Below are 26304 nucleotides of genomic sequence, written 5' to 3' on the forward strand. Positions count from 1 at the left end.
GCCCAAGATGAGGAAGCCCCGGTTTAAGAAAAATGGCAAATGTGGTCTTTCCTAGCAGTACTGATAACCCTTGCTAGATAGATCCACAACTGTCCCAGCAGGGGAATGCCACCATATCAGATGAGATCCAAGATGGCTTCCCAAAACTGATCATTGAGTCTAGAGTGAGCCCTATCTACCCATTTCCATGTCAGTTAGACACATTTCCTTATGTGAATAAGGTATCTGGCTTGTTTTTAAAGATTCATTTAATATTCTGTCTCTGGTGTTTCAGCCTTACTATTGTGAAGGATTGGATGTAGGAGAACACCATGTCATTCATGATTTAGTAGATATAAGACTCCGAAGAAGAATTGTGGATGGACTCATGTGTGTGTGTGTGTGTGTGTGTGTGTGTGTATGGGTGTGTATGTGTATATGTGCATATATGTCTCTGTATGTATATATGTGTATGTGTATATGTGTATGTGTGATGTGTGTGTATATATGTGCAGAAGTGTATATGTCTCTGTGTGTATGTGTGTATGTATATATGTATGTTTCTGTGTATGTGTATATGTATGTATTTGTATATTCATTTGTGTATGTGTGTATATGTGCAGGTGTGTATATGTCTCTGTGTGTCTCTGTGTATGTGTATATGTATGTATTTGTATATTCATGTGTATATGTGTATGTGTGATGTATGTGTATGTATGTGTATATGTCTCTATATGTGTGTGTATGTATTTGTATATTCATGTATGTGTACATGTATATAAGTGTGTATCAGTAAACCTGTTCTTGTCGTCTCCTATTGACACTGCTAAGTCGTATAGTCTTAAGGTATAGCATAAGAGGGACACAGAAATAAAGCTATGTGTCATGTTCATTCAGTTCTGACTCTTCAAAAGTAGCTACACCACCAGCTACACAACATCTGGTCCCAATAGTCTCCTGCCTTTCCCTTCTCAGCACCCATCACCACCCGATTTCAAAGCTTAGGTGGGCTAAGACTTCCACCGCTCAGAGCACATGCCTTGTACATTCAGCACAAGCAGCACTGTTTATTTCTCCTGAAAGCTAAGTGTAATGTTCAGATAGAAGATTACAAAGGTGTAATCCAGGACAATGATGCAAGCCTATAATCCTAACAGTCAGGAGGCTGAGACAGCGAGAGGCTGTTCAAGGCCAGCCTGGACTACATAGAAAGATCCTTTCTCAAAAGCTAAATTCCAAAAGCTAGATTTCTTTCTTTCTTTCTTTTTTCCCCTTAAAAATCTGGGTTCAGGGTGTAGTTCAGTGGTTAGGTACTTGCCTAGCCAGCACAAAGCCCTGGGTTAAACACTTATCATGGGGACTGGAGGAGGGTGGACAGAGAGGGGTAGAAAAGAGAGGACCCTTTAATATTAATTCTTTATATTTAATTTTCAAGGTCACTCCTAGCATCTATTTTAACTGCTTTTTCTGGGGTAACTCTGGTTGACTCTTTCTGATTAGATGTTCTGGGTGGCAGATACAGTGCCTTTGACATAAAATGGGAGGATGAATTGATCATTAGATGCGGTGAAGTCTAAAAATGCTAGCATGCTGGAGGAAATCAGCTCTTGGTCCAGAGATGGGAGCTACAAGGAGGCTTTTTCTGACCACTGGATGTAGGTAGGCTTTTGCCTCCATAAATGGGATCAGGATTGCCCAGGGACATGGGGCACCAGGATAGGCTGGGGTTCAAATTCCAGATTTATCAGCCCCAGTGTGCTTGCGTAGTTAGTTTCCGTCAGTGAGGGCAGGATTGAGGTCACAGTCACTGCCAGTGTCATTAGCGAATTTCTGAGTCACAGTTACCAAGGATGGAATTACCCGGCTGAGCAACGGATAGCAGGTGATTTGCATACATCAGTCCAGAATTTTCAGTCTCAGTTTACCTCTGAGCTCCTGGGACTCATCCTCTATACAGCCCAACAAAGCATTTCTTTGCTAATTATGGCAAGACAACATCTTATTTTTAAAAGCCCTGATGAGGGAGTACTGTTTTACTTAACTTCTTTTTCCCTGATGATACAAAATGCTTATCTTCATTTTTAAATTTTTATTTGTGTGTGTGTGTGTGCTGGATTTCGAGACCAGGTTTCTCTGTGTAGCCCTGGTTGTCCTGGAACTTGCTCTGTAGACCAGGCTGGCCTGCCTGGGCTTCCCAATAGCTGGCCGGGATTAAAGATGTGGATCATCAACATCCAGTGTGTATATTCCTTTTATAAAAGGTTTAGGTGAAAAGGAGACTTGCCCAACCAAATGTAGCCATTGTTAAGAGCAGACCATGGGTCCCTCAATTCATACAGAGTGCCGGTGCCATTGGTTGGCTTGTGAGATGACCATGTACTTCTGAGTGCTAGGCAAGTGTTCTACCACTGTACATCCCAAGCCCCCACGCTTTTTGTTGTTGGTGGTGGTGGTGCTTTAAGCAAAGCCTCAGGCTGACCTCAAACTCTCTAAGTAGCAGTGGATGACTTTGAACTCTTGGTCTTCCCGCTTCCACCTGCTGAGTGCTAGTGTTACAATGTATCCATGAGCACACCTGCTTTAAGCAACGTTGGGAATCCGAGCCAGGGTTTTATGCCTGCTAGGCAACCTCTCTACAGAGGGAATTACATCCTCAGCCCACCTTCTAAACTTTGTTTCTTTTTATTGTTTACATGTATTATTTGGCGTGGGGGTGGGTAAGATGCATGCCTAAGATTAGAGGCAACTTGCAGGAGTCAGGTCTGTCCCTTTACCCTGTGTGTTTCAGGGATGGGATTTAGGTTCTCAGTCTTAGCAACAAGTGTCTTTTCCCTTTGAGCCATGTCGCAGTGTTTCCTATGTTTTGAAACACTCTGTGTCTGGAGCTAGACCACTCTTCCTCCTCCTCTTTGCAACATCAAAAAAACACTTCACTCTGCTTAGGAAGAGAACAGCACTCACACGTCTTGAGAGTGGAGGGAGGGAGGGGACCAAATTAGAATCTTGCTCCTGTCACCTCCCACTCAATGGCAGCTGCCCTGGCTGGCTTTCAAGGCTGCCGCAGCCCTGGCTCTGGTGGTTTCAACAGTAACTTGAAGATCGTAAGGGGGCAGGGGAAGCGAGAATTTAAAGAGCGCTACATTATATAACAGTAGAGACAGGAAACCCTGAAATAACTGGGCCAGTGGCCAGAGCCAGATTTCTCAAGGCTTCACCTTCCCTCTTCCCAACCCACCAATTCCAAAGATTTTTCTGCATCCTTAACCTGGGGCACCCATGACAACCAAACTGACATTGCCCGAGTGTGGCAGTCAGAGGACAACGTGTGGGACTCTGTCTTCTCCTCCCACCATGTATCAGGTGGGAATCAAACCCATCCATAGGTTTGGTGGCAAGCACCTTTGCCTGCTGAGCCATCTCGCCACCTCCCATTGGACTATATCAGTAAACCTTTCTGGGCCAGGTGCAGCCTAAGGCACTACACACATTCATATGCTTCATGCCCAAAGAGGCTGGAACATCTGGATTTAAAAAAATAAATAGCAAAATATTTTATTTTATGTAGATGAGTGTTTTGTATTTTGTCTGCACATAAGTATGTGCACCCCATTTATACCTGTATCCAAGGAGGCCAGAAGAGGATGTCAGACCCCCTAGAATTAGAGCTATAGACAATTGTGAGTCGCCGTGCGGATGCTGGGAATCAATCTTCGGTCTTCTGCAAGAACAAGTGCTTCTAACCGATAATGTATTTTAACCAATAAGGGAGATGCTGTTTCCGTTTTTGTCTTTTTGTTTCTTTGTTGTTGTTGTTTAAAATGCTGTTTGTGAAGGCATCCTTCCCTTGAGTTTGCCAGGCAAGATCAACCGAGGAACCCCCATTTATAGCACCTGGCACTCTAGGGCGGGGACGAGGTAGGCATGTATTTAAATCCATTCTGCAGTAATACTTCCATTGCTGGAAGCTTCAGAACGTCTTCAGGAAGAGCAGGAACAATGGGCCCAGGGCTGCGGAGTCCAGACTGTGCCGGGTGTGTGATGAAAGAACTCGAACTCGAGCTCTGCGGTGACACAAAAGGCACATTTGTACTTTGGCCATTGTTTTTCCCTTAAGGGAATGTGGACTTTTGACTATAGAGACTTTCTTTCCGATCCACAACTTCTAGTAAAGATTAACTCGGGCTTTCTCGGCTGAGGACGGGCTCAATTAGTCTGTTCACCTCGACTGAAATGAGATGACTATGATCAAGTCTGCATTCCTTGTGTGTGTTTGTTTGCGTTTTGTTTACCGCAGTGGAATACCAAAGGCTGGGTCCGTTACACAGGAGAGAGGTTTATGTACCGCAGAGGTGTGCAGTGGAAAGGGTCTAACAGTGGTGCTGCCTTAGCTCTGGTGAGGATCTTGTGGAGGATGGTAACACAATGGTGGGAAAGAGAGAGAATAGGAAGAGAATCATGCATAGAGACCGGGTTTAAACAAAAAAAAAGGAGAGACAGAGAGATGGCTCAGTGGTTAGCAGCACTTGCTGCTCTTCCAGAGGACCCGTGCTCCTCTTTGCCAGCTCCCACACTACAGCTCACAACCGTCCATGTCTCCAGTTCCAGAGGTGGATCCAGCACCCTCCTCTGACCTCTCTGTGCACCAGGCACATATCAGTGGCCTCCAGACATACATGCAGGTGAACACCATACATAAAAAGTTCCTCTGGGGGGGGGGGGAAAGAAGAGCAAAGGAGCCAGTAACTACCTCTCATGTCACCTCTTGATGGTCCCAATGCCTCTTGACTGTCACACAGGTGAATGAACTTCTAATGTGGGAACGTTTAGGGAGGTCCAATGTAGAGGCAGGAGAATCAAGAGTTCAAGGTCTTCTTCCTCAGCTACGTAACAAGGCCACTTTAATCTAAAACTCAAAACCGAAACAGCTCCTGCAAGATGGCTGAGTTGTGAGGCTGAAGGAAAGCGTCATCAGTAAAGAGCTTTGCTGCTTTTCCGAGGGCCAGCGTTCAGAGAACTACACCAGGCAGCTCAGCACACCTTGTGACTCCAGCTTCAGGGGGCCCCCGGTGCCGTTTTCTGGCCTCATATACGTAATAAGCATACACATCTAAATGTAGTTAAAGAATGAAATTATGCCCAGAAACTCTTATGAAAAAGAAAACAGAGCCCTACAATTTGCAACAATCATGGCTTTGACTCTCAGCAACTATTCCTTAGTGGCTTGTAAGATTGCCCTTGGACTCTTCCCTTCTGGGTATTGACCCCGGCTAGAATGAACTTCTACCTCCTACCCTAGACATCAGCAGGCCTACTCTGTACACAGTAGCACTGCGGGTGTCTTGGCTGACCTCTCAAATAGAGCACAGGTCTCCACTTTCATTTTCAAATGAAAAATTACAGCCATAAAACAGGGTTCCTCTCCGCTAGGACACAGCCTCTTAAGAGGGTTCTTCTGCAAAGCGGCTTCACAGACCCTCTGCTGAAAACCAGCTTAGTAAATGAACAGAGCCACATTAGAACGTATAGATTGACTGCATTCTGTGTAGATCCATTTTATAAATGTGCCATATATCAACTACACAATTGTTTCCACCACTGTTGCTTTTATTGGGGACTGTTGATTTGATTTTCTAAACTGTTTACCTCAGAAGTAATGAAAACTCCATTACGAGTTAATTCCAGAGAGATTTTCGACTGCCGTTAAAGGTTCCAGTAGGCCCCAAAGTTGACATTTTAGGGTAGCGTTTTCTCGGAGGTCAGGGAAGGGCATAGTATGCAGCGATACATGGACGTTGCCCTGCTTTCTAGGGGAAGTGAGGAATGACTAGATTTTTTTAATTCAGTAGTACTTTTATTTATTCAGAAACCACTCTGTTATCCGGGTCATGAATGATTTCAGCAAGTAAATTTGAGACCATGGAAAGAACAAAATACTGCCATTGAATTACAGTGCCCCCTGGTGGTCATGATGCCAATTCACAGACACCTCCGAATTAAAAGTCTACAGTTGTGTACATTGAGGCCAGAGTTCATCCTTTGGACACTGGGACAAGACCTTGTCGTCTATAAAACTCATGCTTGGAAACTTTTCAGTTGACCAAAACCACCCCGCTTTGTGATATGTTTAAGTAGGTTTGTGGTGTTTATGTAACTCACAGCTGTTGGGAGGGGGTCTGTACAGCCCACATCAGGAGACCAGGGTTATAAATGTGTGAGAGCAACGCAGTAAAGTTTTTTTTTTTTTTTTTTTTTTTTTTTTTTTTTTTTTTTTGTAGACAAAAACTGTAAAAAAAAAAATCACAAATTATGGGAGTGAATGACTAAAGAAGAAAGAAAACTAACAAATAATAACAGAAAATCTTTACTCAAAATGTCTTACCTAATATTTAATACATCTGATCAGCACTGAAGTGGAGGTAAAGAAGAACAAAGAGGGGGCTGGAGAGATGGCTCAGTGGTTAGGAGCACCAGCTGCTCTTCCAGAGGTCCTGAGTTCAAATCCCAGCGACCACATGGTGGCTCACAACCATCTGTGATGGGATACGATGCCCTCTTCTGGTGTGTCTGAAGACAGCTACAGTGTACTCACATATATAAAACAAACAAATATATCTTTAAAAGAGGAATAATGAGGCAAGAACCTTGGAAGGGTTGGATGGTGTATCTTTGGAGTAAAGCTGCCGGAGACATAGAAGATGTGGAAAAAAACATCCAAGGGTGGAGCGGGTCTCCCGACACCCAGGCGTGGGCTAAGATTCCCCAAGTGCTCAGGTTCTAACAGTGCTTCTCTCTCACCCCAGATGCTGCAGAACTTGTCGGCTTCAGAGGGGCAGCTGGTTGTCTTTGAGTGCAGAGTGAAAGGGGCCCCGTCTCCAAAAGTCGAGTGGTACAGAGAAGGAACCTTAATAGAAGACTCTCCGGACTTCAGGATCTTACAGAAGAGTAAGGGTTTTTCAGATCATTTTACTTTTTAAAATAAGGGTTTCATGTGGGGTTTTTTAAAAATGTTTTTAAAAACAAATATATGGTTTAAAAAAAAACCAACATAGAGGGGCTGCAGAAATGTCTCAATAGTTAAGAGCACTGGCTGCTCCTCCAGAGGACAAGGTCTTAATTCCCAGCTCCCATTTTGAGATTCACAACTAACTCCAGTTCCAGGTCTATCGCTCTCTGCTGGTTGCTGTGGGTACTGCAAGCATGTTATACACAGACATAAATATTGGCAAACACAATATGGGTAAAAGATCTGTTCAAATTTCTTAAACTAACGTAAACATCACTTGTAAGAATATCTCCTAAGGCTGAGCATGGTGGCACATTCCTCTGATCCCAGAGTCAGATTGATCTCAGAGTTTGAGATCAGCCTGGTCTATACAATGAGTTCCAGGACAACCAAGGCTACACAGAGAGCCCCTTTCTCAAAAACTAAACTAAACTAACGAATATATCTCTTAAGATAAATTGTGTTAATATATTGGTATATATTCTCCAATGTTTCTCTCTATATATTTTTAACTAAAAAAAAAAAAAAAAAAAAAAAAAAAAAAAAAAAAACCTGTCTTCTTTGTTGTTGTTGTTGTTGAATTTGCATTTTGAGACAGGGTCTTACCGTGTACCTCTGGATGACCTGGGATTGTGTAAAATCAGAAAGATTCCCCTTCTTCTCAAGTGTTGATACTGAAAGCATGCTCCCCCACACCCAAACATAATTGATTTCTTTACACCAGAATCTATAGACAGCTCCTTATATTGCTATATTGTTCTTAGTTTTGTGTGTTATTTTAAATTTTAGTTACATGTATGTATTGTGTCTGTATGTGTGGGTACACATATACGGTGAGGTCGGAGGACAGCTTGCAGGCTCTCTACTTTCACTGTGTGATTTCTGCTGATTCAAATCAGGTTGATCAACCTTAGCGACGAGTGCCTTTACCCGTTGAGCCATTCTGCCAGCCATTATCTTTTTCTTTGTTTGTTCCTTGCAGTGCTAGGAATGGAACCCAGGACCTTCTGCATGGCAGACAAGAGCTCTCCCACTAGACTACATATAGGTTCTGTTACCTTTAAAACTAGTATAAGTTACGGGCCAGTGAGATGGCTCAGTGGGTAAGGGTGCCTACCCACATCCCTAGGCCCAAATAGAGCAAGAAGAGCATTGACTCCCGAAGACCTTCCCTCCGGCCTCTTTGAGCATGGTAGCAGCAACAGCAGTGATTCTGAATAGCATCTGAGAAAGGAAAAACACTTGGGTAGTTCTGTGTCTTGTATAGAAGTTGGGTGGTTGGTGTACAGCTATTTACCGAATGCCTGGCAATCGGATAAATGTGTGTGGAACAAACCAAACAATTTTAGGATAATGAACTTGCTGCCTTCAAGGAATCTTTGGCATGGCCCAACATTCTTAAGTTTACAAACTTATAGAAGAAGGAAGCTACATTTTATAGGCACTTGAGAGCCTAGAGCCAAGGAATATTTCTCAAATGTCATGAGCTTTCTTCTAGGGAAAGCAAGTCATGGGCCCGTGAGATGGCTCAGCAAGTAGAGGTTCTTGCCTTTGAGCCTAAGACCCAAGTTTGATTCCACATGATGGAAGGAAAGAGCTGATTCTTGAAAATTGTCCTTTGACCTCCACATGAGTGCTGTGGAATGCATACAACAGATGATAGATAGATAGATAGATAGATAGATAGATAGATAGATAGATAGATAGATAGATAGATAGATGGGTGGGTGGGTGTGTAGGTAGGTACATACATACATGGATGGATAGATAGATGGATGGATGGATGGATAGATGGATGGATGGATGGATGGATAGATGGACGGACGGTAAATGATAGATACATAGAGGCTAGTTCTTCTGAATCTCACCTCCCTTTGGCACTCTTCCTTGCCTGGAAGCTGGAAGCTCATTGTGCACTGTGTTAATCTAGGGGTGCTCCAAGACAAAGCATCGTTTAGCTGCTTTCCAGCTGCCCTTCTGTAGCCTTCATGAGGTCATTGGTACCTGGGTCATTACATTACCTTGACAGATTGTCCTTATCACTTTGCCCCCAAGTAAGCAAGACACTGGGGTCCTGCTGAAAGCTTCTGATGGAAATGCAGCTTCTCAGCCAATAAATGCTCACAGCCGTTTGTTCTTTTCTTCCTTTAGAACCTCGATCCATGGCAGAGCCAGGTAAAGATCATCTCAACTTTAACTTATTCATATGTGTTTTGAGACACACATACATGGGAATATGTAACAATTACTCTAGTGTCAAAACAAAGTGAAAATAAAACATTCTAGAGAGAGCCAAGTGAACCCTAGCTGTTATTGGAGAAGGGGGAGGGGAGATGGAGCATATCAATTCATTACCTGATAGGAATCCAGGTAAGTTTTTGTTTTTTAACCTTTTCCCTCCTACCATAACTCCCACCCATTTCATGCCCTCCTCAAAACCAGGCTTCGAATTTCCTTGATGCCGAGTCAAGTCCAACCCCCACAGCCTTTGAGTCTCAAACTTAATGGATGAGAGGCTGGGAAGATGGATAAGTGAGAACTCACACCTAGCTTACCCAAAGCCACAGGCTTGATCTAGGGTACCAGTCAAAATAAATAGAGAAATGATTTATGGATTAGATTCAGAAATTTATAGAGCTTTTTTTTTTTTTTTTTTTTTTTTAATTTGGAGAAAGTTGCAATTGAAGTAGGAGCCTGGAAGCATTTCCCTGTAGACAGCGTGAGTCTTTTACAAGCCAGAGCCCTCGGGCAGTAACCCTGGTCAGCTTTACACCTACACTAGACCACTGGGCACGTAATAAAGACAACGGTTCTTTCTCCAAAGGAGTAACCAGTATCGTCTGACATGGCCTCCTGGGAGGTTCTAGATCTGTGATTCTTCGCCTTCCTAATGATGCAACCCCGTAATATAGTTTCTCATGTTGTGGTGATCCGCCAACCATAAAGTTATTTTCCTAGCTATTTCATAACTGCAAGTGTGCTGTTGTCATAAGCCCTAATGTAAATATCTGAAACACAGGACATCCGATCTGCGGCCCCGGCCCACGGGTTGTGAACATTGTGTCACTGCAATCGAGCTGACTTAACTCCGTCATCACAAAGTACTGAGATGCCAGGCTTCCCCTGATACAACTATTTCAGCAATTTTGTTTGAACGGCCCCGCTCTTCTTTAGCTGTCGAGGAATATCTCACTGAGTTAGTTTTAGGCTCTAGTCATATATGAGAATCGCCTGGACTGTCGTAAGACTTCATGTTACAGATTAGGCTAGTCCACGGGGCCACTGCGAACTTACAAAGGGAGATGCTCTTCGAACCCGCCTCACCTGGAATCTCTGTTCTCTACCGGCTAATTGCTACTACTTAAACAGCATTTACTGACCTTTACTGACCATTAATATCAGTCCAATTCTTTGTGCCTCTGGCAATCAAACCCAGAACCTCACACACGTTAGGCATGGATGCTCACACTGAGATACAGCCCCAGCCCTTCTGCCCAAGTTTAAACCGTGGCCTCTAACATTGTTGAAGACAATGAGGGATTAGGGTTTAGAGATCCACTGCATTACCTTTTCCGGCTTCACACGCACCCTTCCTTTTCCTTCCTCCGATCCTTGGTTTGTTTTTGTGTCTCTTGACAAGTTTGTTGCTAAGTTTGATTTTTGCCACCTGGACAGGTGACGTAGAAACACAGCGTGCGTCTTGTGTAACCTCTGATCTTGGTCCACCCTCGATGGCAAAGGCTGATAAGAACACTGCGGGGGAGTCAGGGGTTTGAGGCACCTTTCAGGATTGTAGCTCAATCCTTAGAGGACCCCCATAGTGTGGCATGTGACCGAGCATCTGGGTCAATTGATGCTAACCGGTCAATCTCATCAAATCCTTATTTGGTGCTATTGCCTTAGGAGAACTAATTAAGTCGGCTCCTTATATCAGCTCTTGTGGGCACATCGTTTGCTATCCGTAAGGGATTCTGTCTCTGCTTAAGTCACTGACCCCTTCTGCCTTGATGGCACACAGAGGAGATCTGCACACTGGTCATTGCTGAGGTGTTTTCGGAGGACTCGGGATGCTTCACGTGCACCGCGAGCAACAAATACGGCACCGTGTCTAGCATTGCGCAGCTGGACGTGAGAGGTGAGTGTCCCACAGCAGTCCGGCTGCGAGTGTGAACTTCAGAGTCATCTCCCCTCCTCCCGGTTTATGGATGAAACCGCAAGGATTTAAATCAGGGGCAAGAGAAATGACTCGGTGGTTAAGAGCACTGACTGGTCTTCCAGAGGACCCAAGTCCAACATTCCACGCTCACACAGTGGCCTCACGACCACCTGTAACCCCACTTCCAGGGGATCTAACACCCTCTTCTGGTCTGCATATGATGCGGACACATACATACTTGCAAAGCACTCACACATAGAATAAAGAGAAAATACCTTTGAACATTTTAATTATTAAGAAAAATGCTCTTGGGGACTGGTGAAAAGATGGCTGACTGAATGAATCTAGTCTCTGAGATCCTCCGTGACCCTGCTCTCACTTCATGCATCCCAAAAGGCATCTCCTTGACCTCATATAAACTTCTCCAATTCCTCAGAGGACTCCAGGGTTCTGGGAGATAATCCAGTAGCGAAGTGCTTGCTTCACAGACTTAAGTTCCTGAGTTCACTGCCCTGATTCTGCATACAAAAGGCAAGCATGGTATCCTACGCTTACAGTCCCTGTGCTGGGGAGAAAGATGTGCCTTGGCTAGGGTTCCCATTGCTGTGAAGAGGCACAAGACCAAGGCAGCTCTTACAAAGGCAAACATTTCTCTGGGACTGGCTCACAGTTTCAGAGGTTCAGTCCATTATCATCATGGCGGGAAGCATGGTGCTGGAGGAGCCAAGGGTTCTACATCCTAATCCTAAGGCAGCCAGGAAGGGACTGGTTTCTGCAGGCACCCAAGAGAAAGTTGTCTCTTCCACACTGAGTGGAGTTTGAGCATAGGACCTCAAAGCCCACTCCCACACTCCAACAAGGCCACACCCACTCCAACAAGGCCACGCCTCCTAATAGTCTCACTTCTTGTGGGCCAAGCATATTCAAACCACCACAATATGGATCCCTGGAATTCACTGGCCATAAATACCTCAAGTTTTGCTTTGGCCTTCACATGTACATACACACAGAGGTACATGCACACAAACACACACACACACACACACACACACACACACACACACAGAATGGTTAGATTTCAGAAGTAGCTGTTCAGGAAATCATGCCCACATCCTTGAATAAACTAAGCATGCATTCCACATTGCTATATGCACAGCTGTGTGTCTGGATGTTCAATTTAGATTTTCACACCCCCTCCCCACTCCCACACACACATCCTCACCATTCTTGAATGCTCCAGATTTGGCCTGTTTTTAGCAAGCATCTTTTAGTGTGTGCATCGACCTGGTCTGATATTTTCCCCTGCTGTCCCCTTCCCCCCCAGCGAGAGGTGACAGGCCCAGTCACATGCTAGTCGTGTTGGTGGCCTGAAGCCCTGGTTCTCTAACTGTGCTTTCAGGAAATGAAGACACCAGTGATAATGAGGCTCTTCCCTCAGCCAACTCAACCAGCAACCCGGCCGTGACTGAGCAACAGCCCTCCCCACCCAACCCACAGCCTCCTTCGGGGGAGCAGCCCCCCAAACCCAAACTTGAAGGAGTCCTGGTGAACCACAATGAGCCCCGGTCCAGCTCCAGGATTGGGCTACGGGTGCACTTCAACCTGCCTGAAGACGACAAAGACAATGCGGCATTCTCTGGGAGCGGTGTGGCCAACGCCAGCCAGACGAGGCCAGATTCCTTCCCTGAGAGGTTCAATGGACAGGAAGCCAGAGTTGCAGAGCCTTCCTCACCTGTCAAGGAGCCCCCTCCGGTCCTGGCCAAACCCAAACTGTAAGTGAGAACAGAAGGAGCACCTGCCAGTGCTTCTGAGAGTCTGACCTTGATTCTTACAGAAGGGGGCTGAGAGGGCAACTCAGCTGGGTAAAGGGGCTTGCCACACAAGTGGTAGAAGAAAAGCAATTCTCATAAGCATCATTTGACCACATACACGTGTGTATATCCCCCACCCACACATACACACACACACACACACACACACACACACACACACACACATACACACTCACGAATGCACACATTAATAAGTAAATTAAATTTTGATAGTAGAGTCAGGATGGGGATGTATCTCAGCTGTTCAGAGCACTTGCCCAGGATGCATGGGGTCCGGGGGTTGATCCCAGCACTGAGGGTGTACCTCTGAGCCCAACACTTACCAGGGCAGGAGGATCTGAAACTAAAGTCAACTCAGCCTCAGCCTGGGCTACGCGAGACCTTGCCTCGGACCAAACGAAACCAAACGAGATAGAGTTTAAAATCCTAATTCCAAGTGAGAAAATGTCCACGGAGTGCAAGGCAGAGTGTGCATCTCCGCACCACCATGAACACACGTCGACTGTCAGTTTCAGTGTTTACATCCTCTCCACCCCTGCCCCACCCCCAACCACACAGCACCTAAGTTCACAAAGCACCTGACTAATGTTAGAGTTCTCCATCCCAGAACAACACACTCTTTCTTGTACCTGACAATCTCCACAGTCCATTCTTGGGTCTCTGCATCAACCTGGGCTTGTGTGCTCGTTAGAGAAACCTTTCCGTTTATTTAGATGGTTCTTTGCTAATGCTGAGTACACAGTGTAAAACGGCACAATTTCTAAGTCTGCGAAGGGATGCAAGGCGCCTTGGTCCTCTGACTCAGCCCAGGATCTCGACTCTGTGCTCGGAGTCATGTTCCGTGTTCACTACTCCTGCAGCCAAGCAAGTGCAGAGCATGTTGTGTTCTATCCACACCAGTTACCACTAGTGATATCAAACATTTCAGATGGTGATAGAATTCTATTTATAATTGTATGAACCCTTAATGTCAGTATACTGGCTGGTGCGTGTGTTAATTTGACACAGCTAGAGTCATCAGAGAGAAAGAACTCTCAGTTGAAAAAAATACTTCCATGAGATCCAACCATAAGGCATTTTCTCAATAAATGATCAACGGAGGAGGGCCCAGCCCATTGTGGGTGGTGCCAACCCTGGGCTGCTGGTCCTGGGTTCTATAAAAAAGCAGGCTGAGCAAGCCTGTAAGCAGCATCCCTCCATGGCCTCTGCATCAGCTCCTGCCTCCAGGTTCCTAACCTGTGTGAGTTCCTGTCCCGACCTCCTTCGGTGGTGAACAGTGGTAAGAAAGAGTAAGCCAGATTAACCCTTTCCCAAACTTACTTTTTGGTCATGGTATTTTGTTGCAGTAATAGAAACGCAAACCAGGACGCTCAGCAAACATACAGCATCAGGTCCCGCGCTTCGCCCTTCAGTGGAGCTGGTGAGAGGCTCACCGAGTTCCCATTACTTAGTTTGGTTATCAAGACCGGTGCATTTGCTCACCGCACAGTGTGGGGGTTCGCTGAGGTGATAAGTTTCCGGAAGAGAAAGAGTTTATTCAGGAGGCAGCCACGAGTGGAGTAGGAGGACCAGTTCCCAAAGGATGTGGCTTGGGAAGCCCCGTAGGCAGAGGGATGGGAAAGGTGAATAGATCAGGTTTCAAGTCTTGTCTTTCTCCGAGATGTTAGTGGTAGACCAGAGAGGAGCCAGGAACAGGTGAAATCGGCTCAGGAACTGGGAGTGGGGCAAAGAGGTGGAGGGGAGGGGATGCAGGAGCAGGAAGAGCAAACGGCAGAAGTCACAGTCTCGACTTTGAAATGCTTTCTTGGCGATCTCACCCAAATTCATTTGACTTCATCTCTGACCAGAACTGAGTCAGCCGGTATGGCAGCTGCAAAGGAGTCTGGGAAGTGTAGTCTCTAGTTACACCTACTGCAGTCATGGAAAAAACAAACAAACAAACAAACAAATACTACCCCCTCCCCACAAAATGTTTTAGGCAGAATCAAAGCACACACCTGTGATCTTGGTACATGGAGGTCGAAACAGGAGGATCAGGGATTCAAGGTGGTCCTCAGCTACATAGCAAGTTCAGGGTCAGGCTGGGCCTCATGATACCCTGTCTTAAAGAAACTAACCCTAATGACAAAAAACAAACAAACAAACAAAAAAACCACATCTCCCTCATGAAGACCAGAATAAGTTGTGAGGGACAGTGATGTCTGTCATGTAAGACCTCCAATTAATAAAAAAAAAATTTTTTTGCAATGAGTGACAACACTAAAAATCCGAGCCTTGTCACGATATATTTCTTTAATATTTCATGCCCCTTTTTTTAAAATCTAGTTTTCCCTTAGTTGTATTTATATGTTTATATTAATATATACATGTATATATGTATCCATACACATACATACCCTTTGTGAACTCACATGCCCACAACCTTTACTACTAGCTTAAGAAAGAATCGTATGTACTTTATGTGTACAGGCATGTATTTTGCCTGCATGCATGAACGCCCACAGTGTGTGTGCAGCGCCCACAGGCCACCACGGGGGAGCTGGGGAATCAAGTCTCAGGAAGAGCAGCCAGCCCTCCAGCCCTGAGTGTCCCTTTCTCTCTCTCTCTCTCATTTGTCACATAAGACTTGTACAGTTGTGGGGTGCTACGTGTACTCAGTAAGTACACTGCATAATGATCAGGATAATCAGAAAGCGTGCCCGGGTTACCGCTGTGGAGGGACTTCTCATACTAGGTTAGCTCTGCTTGGCTTCCGCTGCGCAAGCTTTGCGTTAAGATGAAGGCGCATCCTTCCCCGAGTATGTGGTCTTGCTTGTTTTCTTACTCTTTCAGTTAGAAAATAGAAATATTTTCTACTCACATAGAAAATAGAGATAATGTTCATCTTTTTAAAATGCTACAGAAGGAAGGGCTGTGCTGCATAGTCAAAGCCATACTTCTTTTTCCCCTCTTTGTTCCTTTCATTTTGCTTTGTGAGACTGAGTTTCTTGTAGCCGTGGCTGGCCTTGAACTCAGAGATCGACCTGTCTCTGCCCCGTGAGTGCTGGGACGAGAGAATTCTTTCTTTGAAACCAGCAGCTTGAACATGAAGCTGTCTAAAGTCATGCTTCTGAATATTCCACGCTCTCCGACTTGATTGAATCAGAGGCTCCATACATTATTTTAATATGCAGACAGTTTGGAAGCCACTGACCTAGAATTAGAGAGAAATAGCTTGAGTTGCTACCTTTCCTACCCTTCACTTTTCTGTGGCCAGGAAACAAAAACCAAAAATTAACATAAAAAAATGAGCAAATGGCCAGAAGACAATTAGGATAAACTGAAAAGCCCATATTTTAGAGACAAATGTGTCTTTTGTTGCTATTATCTTGAGACAGGGTCCCATGTAACCAAGGCTGGCTTTAAATTTACTATGTAGCCCAGGATGACCCTTTTCTGATTCTTCTGGGTCTACTTTCTTCATGCACAGTGTGCACAGCGACTCCCAGTTTTTATAGGGGGAGCTGGGAATCGAACCTAGGACTTCTGAGTGCTAGGCAAGCATTCTGCTTCTCCAGCCCCCAGACAAGTCTATCTTTAGCACAGCGGTGGGCGAATGAAAGTCACCCAGGGTTGGTAGGTGAACCAAGAGCATTGCTCTCAGCCCCCAACCCGGCCCCACGAAACCCGAAACTCTCAGTAACCTGGAAGTCTGTATTTTAACCAGATTCCGAGGCTGGCTAAAATTGAGGAACAGCTGACCTGTTTATTAAATCGCAGTGTTTAGATTCCTTCCTGGTCCAGCTAGCTCTGTGAGCATTGCTGCCTCAGTCAGCTTTGTTTGTCACAGACCTGATGGCGTTAATACAGCCTACAGCTGGGGGTAGTAAAGCCTGCACTCTTATGCTGGGAATTACTTGTCCTGACCAGCCGGGGAAATGTTTAACAACTGAAGGGGAGAGAGAGCCCTAATAACCTTTGCCAACTTCTCTCACATGATTTTCGGCTGGTGTGAGAAGGCAGCTGAGGGGGATGCCTGGGTTGGTGCATATCAGCTGTCCTTCAGAGCCAGGGAGAGTTGGCTCAGACACACAGTATCCAAATTGTTGCTAAAGCCACCTTCAAACTCGATAGCCAGTATTTTGACAGTTTAATACTTTAATCTCAGAGATTCAAAATCCACAAGGTATGATGCCAGCACATTCAGCACTCTGGGAACTGAGGCAGGGGGATTGAGAGCTCCAGGTTAGCTGGGGACGCCTAGGAGACCTCTCTCTCTCTCTCTCTCTCTCTCTCTCTCTCTCTCTCACACACACACACACACACATACACACACACACACAAATCTAAAAAGTTTAAGGTGTTGCACCTTTTCTTCTTTCTGTTGTGGATTGGTTTTTCATTTCTGGTTGGTTGGTTGGGTTTTGCTTTGTCTTGTTTTGTTTTTTTGAGACAGGGTTTCCCTGTGTAGCCCTGGCTGTCCTGCAAGTTGCTCTGTAGGCCAGACTGGCCTAGAACTTCGAGATCTGCCTGCCTCTGCTGGTTAAGGCATGAGCCACTTCCACCACCATTTTTTCCCCACATTTAATTGTTTGGTTCCATTTTAATTGCATTTATCCTTTCAGTTTTAAAGCAGGGTTGAGGATGAGGGAGGAAGCCACCAAAAGTACTGAATTATTTATGTAGTGCCAGACATCTTTCCTACAGCTGGACAAAGGGCTGCTTAGTGTTTGTACAGTAGAAATGGAGGCAGGAAGGGACTTTCAATTAGTCAATTGCTCATCTGCATATAATGTATTAGAAATGTCAATGAAAAGAAGGGGCTAAGCCTTGAACTCCAAAAACTAGGAAAAATCAGCCAGGCAGACACAGCAGCCCACATCTGTATTCCCAAACTGAAGAAGGAAGATTAATCCTGGGCTAGCCAGGGCTACATAGCAAGATTCTGTTTCAAAACAAAACAAAACAAAAAAAAAAAAAAAACAAAGGTCTGGGGGTGTGACTCAGTGGTGGAGGACAGAGTAAACATGTGTGAAACCCTGGGTTTGAGCCACATCACCCTCAAAAAGATGTAGGTTATCAAGAAACTTCTGGTTCAACATGGTTAATGTTGACTTTCCTTTTCAACATGTTTTTTTTATATTTGTGGTGTATGAGCATGTGTGTGTGATGCACGCGTGTGAGCATGTACACATGAGTGCTGTGACACATGCGGGGTCAGAGGACAACTTGCCGGAATCTACCATGTGGATCCTAGGGATTGAACTCTGGTCAGGGGGCTTCAGCAGCTGAGTCAGCTAACTGCCCCTCCACTCCCTAATGATCCTAAACCTGGAAACATTTTCATGTTTAATACATCTCATATTCCTCAGCTCACCCTCAATGGCCCAGAAGCACACATTTACAAGGGGTATGAGACCAGTGGTCTTGAGATGTCACCATCTCCTATGTGTCTCTCTTCCCGGTCGCTTTTTCTGGAGTAAACCCTCCTAAACACCCCAGTTTGGCAGTCTCCAGGTCTTCATGAACACATGATCTTAAAAAACTCTCCTTCCATCTTACTTGTTAACAATAATTCACTTGTGAAGAGAAACGGGCTGTGAGAAGGCAAGATCTGTGGTGCCTCTGTGGCCCGGGGTCCTGAAGAGACACCTCTGCCACTACCCCTCCTTCTTCTCCTTGCTTTTCTCTCTTTAAATGCCTTTATTCATTTTATGTGTGCCCGATTATTATGCACAACATGTGTGTGCAAGTGCACTTGGAGGCCAGAGAGGGCATTGGATCCCAAGGAACTGGAGTTACAGGCAGGCACGAGCGTCTGTGCGGGAACTAAACCTAGATCCTCTACAAGAGCAGCCACACCTCCAGGCTTCTTTCTCTCTCATGTTGTGCACACAGTGATGTGTGAAGTGTATGCACATGTCTGAGGTGGGTTCCTACGCTTAATCCCTTGAGATACAGTCTCACTCAACTTGGATCTAGACAGGGATCCAGAAAGAGACAAGGAATCAGAAAGAGACAAGGAATCAGAAAGAGACAAGGAATCAGAAAGAGACAGGGAGCCAGAAAGAGACAAGGAATCAGAAAGAGACAGGGAGCCAGAAAGAGACAGGGAGCCAGAAAGCGCCACTGACCTTGCTGCCTGGGGACAGTGCCAGATTATAGGTATGGCTGCCACATAGTCTTTCTCACAGGGGTGCTAAGGATTTGAACTCATGTCTTCAAACATGCATTGCAAGTAATCTTACACATTGAACCATCTTCCCAGCCTCCTGTCTCTTTTAAATAACAGGGAAAGTCAAAGGTGATGTTTATAAGCAAGATAAGTGTGAAGTTAGTCGGAATATAATATAAATATGTTTCATATATTATATTCCAGTTAACATATATATGTATATATATACATATTAAACAATGTCTTTTGTGGCCTGGACTAACATGAAACTTGACACATAGTTAAGACTAGCCTTGAACTTCTGCGCCTCTTTCCTTGAACGCTGAAGCAGGGGGACTGAGGCATGTCCCACCACATTGAGGATTACAGCAGGACCCTTTGGAGAGCAAAGCTTAAATTCTGTAACAATGATAGTGCTAAAAGCTTAAAGCAAGACTGCACATTTGAATGAATAAAGACAAAAGGTCATTTTATCTGCCACGCCTTGTCTGTAGAGGACAGGGAGGATTCGGGCACACTCGGCTTCTTCCACAAGGCTGGTTTTAGAGGCAGCCCGAGAGTTGGCATGCACCAAGCACCATCCTCCATCCCCATCAGTGTGGGAGATATTCTTTTGGAGAATTCAACCCTTACAGTATCTCACACCTGTACACAGGGAGGTGCCTTCTGTCCAAGCTGAGCTAGTTAAAGCCATCAGAACTTTAAACAGTATCAACCAAACTAACATTGTCTCCATTTCTTTTATTTTTCCAGTTGATAAACATCTACCATTGCACAAAGAATATTCTGTTTGTGATTCTCTTGGGAAAGAGGGAAAGACAAAAAATAATGGCTCATTAGCAATTGTTAGGTGATGTCTTGACACTTTGCCCCCTCTCTGTTGCACTCTCTCTCTCTCTCTCTCTCTCTCTCTCTCTCTCTCTCTCTGTCACTCCCTCTGTGCCCCTGCCCCCAATCTAAATATCCATCTGTATCCCAGACTGGCCACCTACTGTGTAACTGAGGAAGACCTTAAACTTCTCATCCCATGCCTCTAACCTCTGAGTGCTAGGGTTGCAGGTGTGTGCCATGTTAATCCAGTACTGGGAACTGAAACCAGCATTCCATGGATGCTAGGTTAGCACTCCCGGACCTGAGCTACATCCCCAGGCCGGTCTGTAGGCCTGAAGGATGGAACTGACAGTCCCTCCTCTCTCCCTGTTCTGTTTTGGTTTTTTTGTTTGTTTGTTTGTTTTGTTTTGTTTTTCTGCAGTGACTCCACTCAGTTACAACAGCTTCATAACCAAGTGTTACTGGAACAGCAACAACTGCAAAACACATCTCCTTCATCGCCCAAGGAGCCTCCTTTCAATACGAGTGTCTTGAACTCGGCTCCCCCGGCAGTGACCATTTCCAGCAAGCAGGCGAAGGGTCCTGCAGCCCAGACGTTCAACTTAGCTCGGCCAAAGCATTTCTTCCCTGCTTCAAGCACTTCCACAGCAGCCGAGTCCCCATCCGGCTCCCCGGTGTTCACCTTGAGTGGTACTCCTCAAACCATGCAGAGGACAGTCAGCAAAGAAAGCCTCTTAATGTCTCACCCCGCCATGCAAGGCAGGTCTCCAGGCGGGCTCTCCATCCCAAGCGAACCAGCTCTTCCAAGTCCAGCAGAGCCAGCGGTACCAGCAGTCTCCTACTCCGTCCCCAGTGGAAACCAGTTTCAGCCTCGCTGTGTATCCCCAACTCCTGTCTCTCCTACCGGTCGGATTCAGAACCCGGTGGCTTTCCTGAGCTCTGTTCTGCCTTCTCTCCCATCCATTCCACCCACCAATGCCATGGGGCTGCCTAAAAGTGCACCATCTGTGTAAGTGTCTTAAAAGTTCAGAGATGCCAGTTAAGAGGGGCATGCGCACTGAATAGCTTGGTCTGTCAGAGACTTATTTGATTCTGAGATAATCTTACCAAATAGATACAAAATGGATATTGAATGGCTCAGGAAAAGGGACATGATTTGTGTTGTTGTTGTTGATTTTGGTTGTTAAGACAGGAGGTTTTCTGTATAGTCTTGGCTGACTTGGAGATCAGGCTGGCCTTGAATTCAGAGATCCATCTGCCTCCGGAGTGCTGGGATTACTGGCATGTGCTGGGGTTACCTACCATGCCTGGCAGTTTGAAATATGCAGTAGAGCATATGCCTAGCATGAATGCTCTACTAGGTTCTGTGCCCAGCATCTTATGAACTGGGGGTGGTTTGCACACCTGTAATTCTAACACTAAGAGCCAAAGGCAGGAGGGGCAGAAAATCATCCTTGACTATGTAGCTAGCTCAAGGCCAGCCTGGGCTACATGAGATCTTGCTTCAAGCTAATAAAAGTAAGTTATAAAATAAAATGCTTCTACGTACAGTGTTTAATCCCCCGCTGACTGACGTCAGGTTGTTGTTTTACCCACGGCATCCTGTAGACCCTCAGTAGACTGACTAATCATTTCATAGGTGTGGGGATTTATTTTGCAGACCGCCTCAGGGTCTGATGAAGAAAACCACAAAGGCCCCTCAAGCAGTGAGTGACGATTTCATCAGAGAGACAAAGAACTCGGTAATTCTAGACTTGGGGAAGAAAGTGAATTTTGGTGACGTCAGATCACACCAGCAGGTAAGGCCATTGAAAGTCAGATGGTTGGATGGAATTTTGTTGTAAGGATACAATTCTATTTAATACAGTCTTTGGGTACCGAAGTCATCTGGCCTCACAAAGTCAGTCACAGCTTCGATTGTAGAGACAGCTAGGAAGCTTGCTGATGAAAAATTGTGGCCCTGAAACACCCCATCAGGTAACTTGGGTTACTTGTTTATAGGTGTTTGTCTCCGGTGACCCCATGTTACCCACAGAGATGGGATCCAAGACTCTCGATACATACCGGAGATGGTATCTCTACACAGATACATGTCTGTATTAAAGCTTATTTGAGACCGAAGACATACTAAGGGCTGAGGGTGTAACTACAGAATGTAGCTGTGAGGCCCAGAGTTGAACTCCCAGTGCCAGAAAGGAAGGAGGAGGAGGAAGGGAGATGGGAAAGACACAGGGGAGAAGGGAATATAATGTGGGACATAGACCACCTGCCCAACATACATGATTGCTTTGATTCCTTGGGTTGTGGGGGACCAGCAGGGTGGGATGTGGGACCAGAAGGATGGGATGTGGGACCAGCAGGGTGGGATGTGGGACCAGCAGGGTGGGATGTGGGACCAGTAGGGTGGGATGTGGGACCAGCAGGATGGGATATGGGACCAGCAGGATGGGTTGTGGGACCAGTAGGGTGGGATGTGGGACCAGCAGGGTGGGATGTGGGACCAGCAGGATGGGATGGGGGACCAGCAGGATGGGATGTGGGGGACCAGCAGGGTGGGATGTGGGAACCAGCAGGGTGGGATGTGGGACCAGCAGGAAGGGTTGTGGGGATCAACAGAATGGGTGCATGGAAGACCAGCAGGATGGGATGTGGGACCGGCAGGTAAAGGCATTTGCCACAAAAGCCCAGCAACTAGACTTTGATAGTGGAAGCCTATGTTAAAATGAAAGAGACTAATAGAGAACTCCACAAAGGCAATTTCTGACCTCAGCACATGCTCCTATGTGCACCATACACTAAAATATAAGTTCAGAAATGTATGTAGTTAGATATTAACCATTATAATGATGGGTTTGTTATAATAATACACTCTATGAAAACTAAAATCCATGTATTATTTATTTCTGAAAATTTTCTGTTTAATGTCTTTGGACCTCTGTTGGCCGTTGGTAGTGGGAAGTGTAGAGAGCAAGATCAGGCTGGCTGTGCTGGCTGGTTTATGTCAACTTGGCACAAGCTAGAGTCATCTGAGAGGAGGGAACCTCAGCTGAGAAAATTATTCCATATGACTGAGCTGTAGGCAAGCCTATTGGGCATTTTCTTAGTGATCAGGGGGGGAGGGCCCAGCCCATTATGGGTGGTACCATCCGTGGGCTGGTGGTCCTGGGTTCTATAAGAAATCAGGCTGAGAAAGCCATGGGGGGACAAGCCAGTAAGCTGCACCCCTCCATGGCCTCTGCATCAGTTCCTGCCTCTAGGTTCCTGACCTGCGTGAGTTCCTGTCCTGACTTTAACTGTGATGTTAAAGAATAAGCTGAATAAGCCCTTTCCTCTCCAGGTTGCTTTGGTCATGGCGTTTCATCACAGCACTAATAATCTGAACTAAGACACCAGGAGAGCAAATGTGTTAATAGAGAGTCTGTTCTCTGCAGCAGTCCTCAGCTAGCTTTAAGCTGGAACCATTGATCTCTGAGACATTTCCACCTCTGACCTTCAGATAATCTGTCCTTAGTCACTTTTCAATTGCCGTGACAAAACACTATGGACCACTGATAAAAGAAAACATTTAGTGTGGGGCTCACGTTTCCAGAGGGTTAGAGTCCATGACTTTTGTGTTGGGAAGCATGGCAGTAGGTAGGCATGGAACTGGAGAAGGAGATGAGAGTTTACATTTTGATCCATAAACATATGACACAGAGAGAGGGACACACACACACACACACACACACACACACACACACACACACACAGAGAGAGAGAGAGAGAGAGAGAGAGAGAGAGACAGAGGGGGGGAAGGGAAGGAAGGGAGGGAGGGGGGCAGACAGACACTGGGGCCTTGGCTTGAGCATTTGAAAGCCCCAAAGCCCATCCCAAGTGACACACTTTCTCCAACAAGGCCACACCTAGTCCTTCCGAAACAGTTCCACTAACTGGGTGCCAAACATTTAAATATGTGAACCTATGGGGCAATTCTGATTCAAAGTACCACATCTCTCTTCAGAGGAATTTTTATACTTTAAGAAGAAGGTACCTTTCAAGTAGCATCTTCTGAAAAATTTATTTTTAGATTTTGATTTTCTTTTGTACACAGCAGTTGTAATTCTATGGAACCAGAAAGGACAGATCATTTATTTATTTATACTGAGTTCTATACTGACCATATTACACAGAAGATGTGTGTGTGTGTGTGTGTGTGCTTGTGTTCTCTCCTTTGGTTACAGATATCACTAAAGGCGGTTGATACAAAAACTTGCATTTTTATCCTGAAAGTAGATAAGGCAGAAGTGAGAAGTGACTTAAACTGAGTTTGGGAAATCAGAAAGGTGAATCCATCCATGGTGGACCAGTCGAGACCATTGCACTAGCAACAAAGCAGAAAGGGCCTGTGGGTCTCTGGTAGACACGCTACTTGCATTTGCAGTTTGTAAGAATTGTGACAGAGGTTGAAACTTTACAGTTGTATCTGTGTGTGGCAGACATACTTGACCTTGTGATCAAGCAAACTGCTGCTCCAACTGTCTATCTGCTCAGGGATTTAGTAACAGGCCATGCAGGGTTCTCTGTCCCAGTGTCCTTGTTCCTAAGGCTCCACCTGTCACGGAAGCAGCTCGGCCTTTGCGTTCTTATTTCAGCACTCGCCTTCGGTTAAAACACCAGATTACATGCTTGGTACATTGATCAGGTAGATCTGTTTGTACTATTTATTTAATTTTATAAATGTTACTATTAAAAAAGCTTGCAAATACAATTAGCCACCACACACCCAAGTAAACCAGACCCAAACTATTCATGTCAGTGAAGTCCTCTGCCGCTTCGACAGCCTTTTTCTGAAGCTGGACTCCACATTTCACTATGGGATATATTTTTACGTACTTCTCCGGAAGCCTGGCATCTGGAGTTCATCCCCAGAACCTGTGACAGGTTAGAAGCAGAGCTGTGTCTGGTTGGTTTTTCTCAGTTTGACACAGATCCGGACATATCTGGGAGGAGGGAATCTTAGTTAAATAAACACTTCCACCAGATTGGGCTACAGGCAAGTTTGTGGCTTTGTATTGATTAGTGATTGATGAAGGAGGGCCCGGCCCATTGTGGGTGGGGCCACCCCTGAGCAGGTGGTCCTGGTCTGTATAAGAAAACAAACTGAACAATCACAGGGAGCAAGCCAGGAAACCATGTTCCTCCATGGCCTCTGCTTCAGTTCCTGCCTTGAGTTCCTGCCCTGACTTCTCTGCACGATGTACCCTCCAAGACAAAATAAACCCTTTCCTCCCAGAGTTGCTTTTGGTCACAGTCTTCATCACAGCAACAGAAACTCTCATCTAAGGGGCCCGAGAGATGGCTCAGTGGCTAAGAGTACTCTACATCCTTTCAGAAGACCTGGGTTCGATGCCAAGCACCTATATGGTAGCTCATAAGTGTGTCCATCTTAGACTTGTGCAGGCAAAACATCCAGACATGTAAAGTAAAAATAAATAAATCTTTTTTTTTTCAGAAAAACCTAAGACAAGAACTGGCTCCAAAGAGCTGTCTAGGACATTGGCATGGGGCCATGATATGCAACACAGCCCCTTATACAATAATGATAACATTTGTTTTACATAGACATTTTCAACAGACTTTTCTTCTTTGACAGGAATATAAAATTTCCAGCTTTGAGCAGAGGCTGATGAACGAGATAGAGTTCCGCCTGGAGCGCACGCCTGTTGACGAATCCGATGACGAAATACAGCATGACGAAATCCCCACGGGCAAATGCATCGCGCCCATCTTTGACAAAAGACTCAAGCACTTCCGGGTTACGGAAGGCTCTCCGGTCACCTTCACCTGCAAAATTGTTGGGATACCCGTTCCAAAGGTAGGGAAGATGACTGCCAGTTTGATCATCAGTAGCATGGAAATATACATGGTGTCTTTAGAAAGGCTCATGGGGCTGGGCTCAGTGGCAGGGTTGTCGCCTCGAGGAGACAGGCTCTAGCATGTGTCCCTCACACTAGGAACAAAAATAATATCTCAAAGGGCTAGAGAGATGGCTTCACAGCCAAGAGCACATAGGCTGCGTTTATAGGAAGGGAATTCAGTTACCAGCACCCACTTAGGGTGGTTCACAAACACCTGCTTCTGGCCCCTTCCTGCACCACCCACCCACCAGAGACACGTTAAAAAGAAAAGTCTCTGGCTTGGAATGTAGCTCACTGTGTAGCAAGCGTGTAGCCCTGGGTTTAATCCCCCAAAATATATAAAACCTGGACACGGTGATGCAGTGCCTATAATCCCAACACGTATGAAGTGAATCAGAAGTTCAAGATCATCCTTGGCTACATAGTGTATCTGAAGCTAGCTTAGGCTACCC

At 45.5% G+C, this 26304-nt stretch overlaps 1 protein-coding gene across 1 annotated transcript in view; it reads left to right on the forward strand.

The window, feature by feature from the left end:
* MYPN (myopalladin) overlaps nucleotides 1–26304 on the forward strand; it is an 81737-nt gene that overhangs the window by 41375 nt on the left and 14058 nt on the right. The window contains exons 7-13 of the mRNA XM_080938437.1: nucleotides 6780–6921; nucleotides 9134–9157; nucleotides 11001–11117; nucleotides 12538–12910; nucleotides 20377–20964; nucleotides 21616–21754; nucleotides 25588–25809. Coding sequence (XP_080794563.1) covers nucleotides 6780–6921; nucleotides 9134–9157; nucleotides 11001–11117; nucleotides 12538–12910; nucleotides 20377–20964; nucleotides 21616–21754; nucleotides 25588–25809 — 1605 coding nt within the window. The remainder of the gene's footprint in view (nucleotides 1–6779; nucleotides 6922–9133; nucleotides 9158–11000; nucleotides 11118–12537; nucleotides 12911–20376; nucleotides 20965–21615; nucleotides 21755–25587; nucleotides 25810–26304) is intronic.

This window comes from Micromys minutus, assembly GCF_963924665.1.
Source record: "Micromys minutus genome assembly, chromosome: 25".
Taxonomy (NCBI): domain Eukaryota; kingdom Metazoa; phylum Chordata; class Mammalia; order Rodentia; family Muridae; genus Micromys; species Micromys minutus.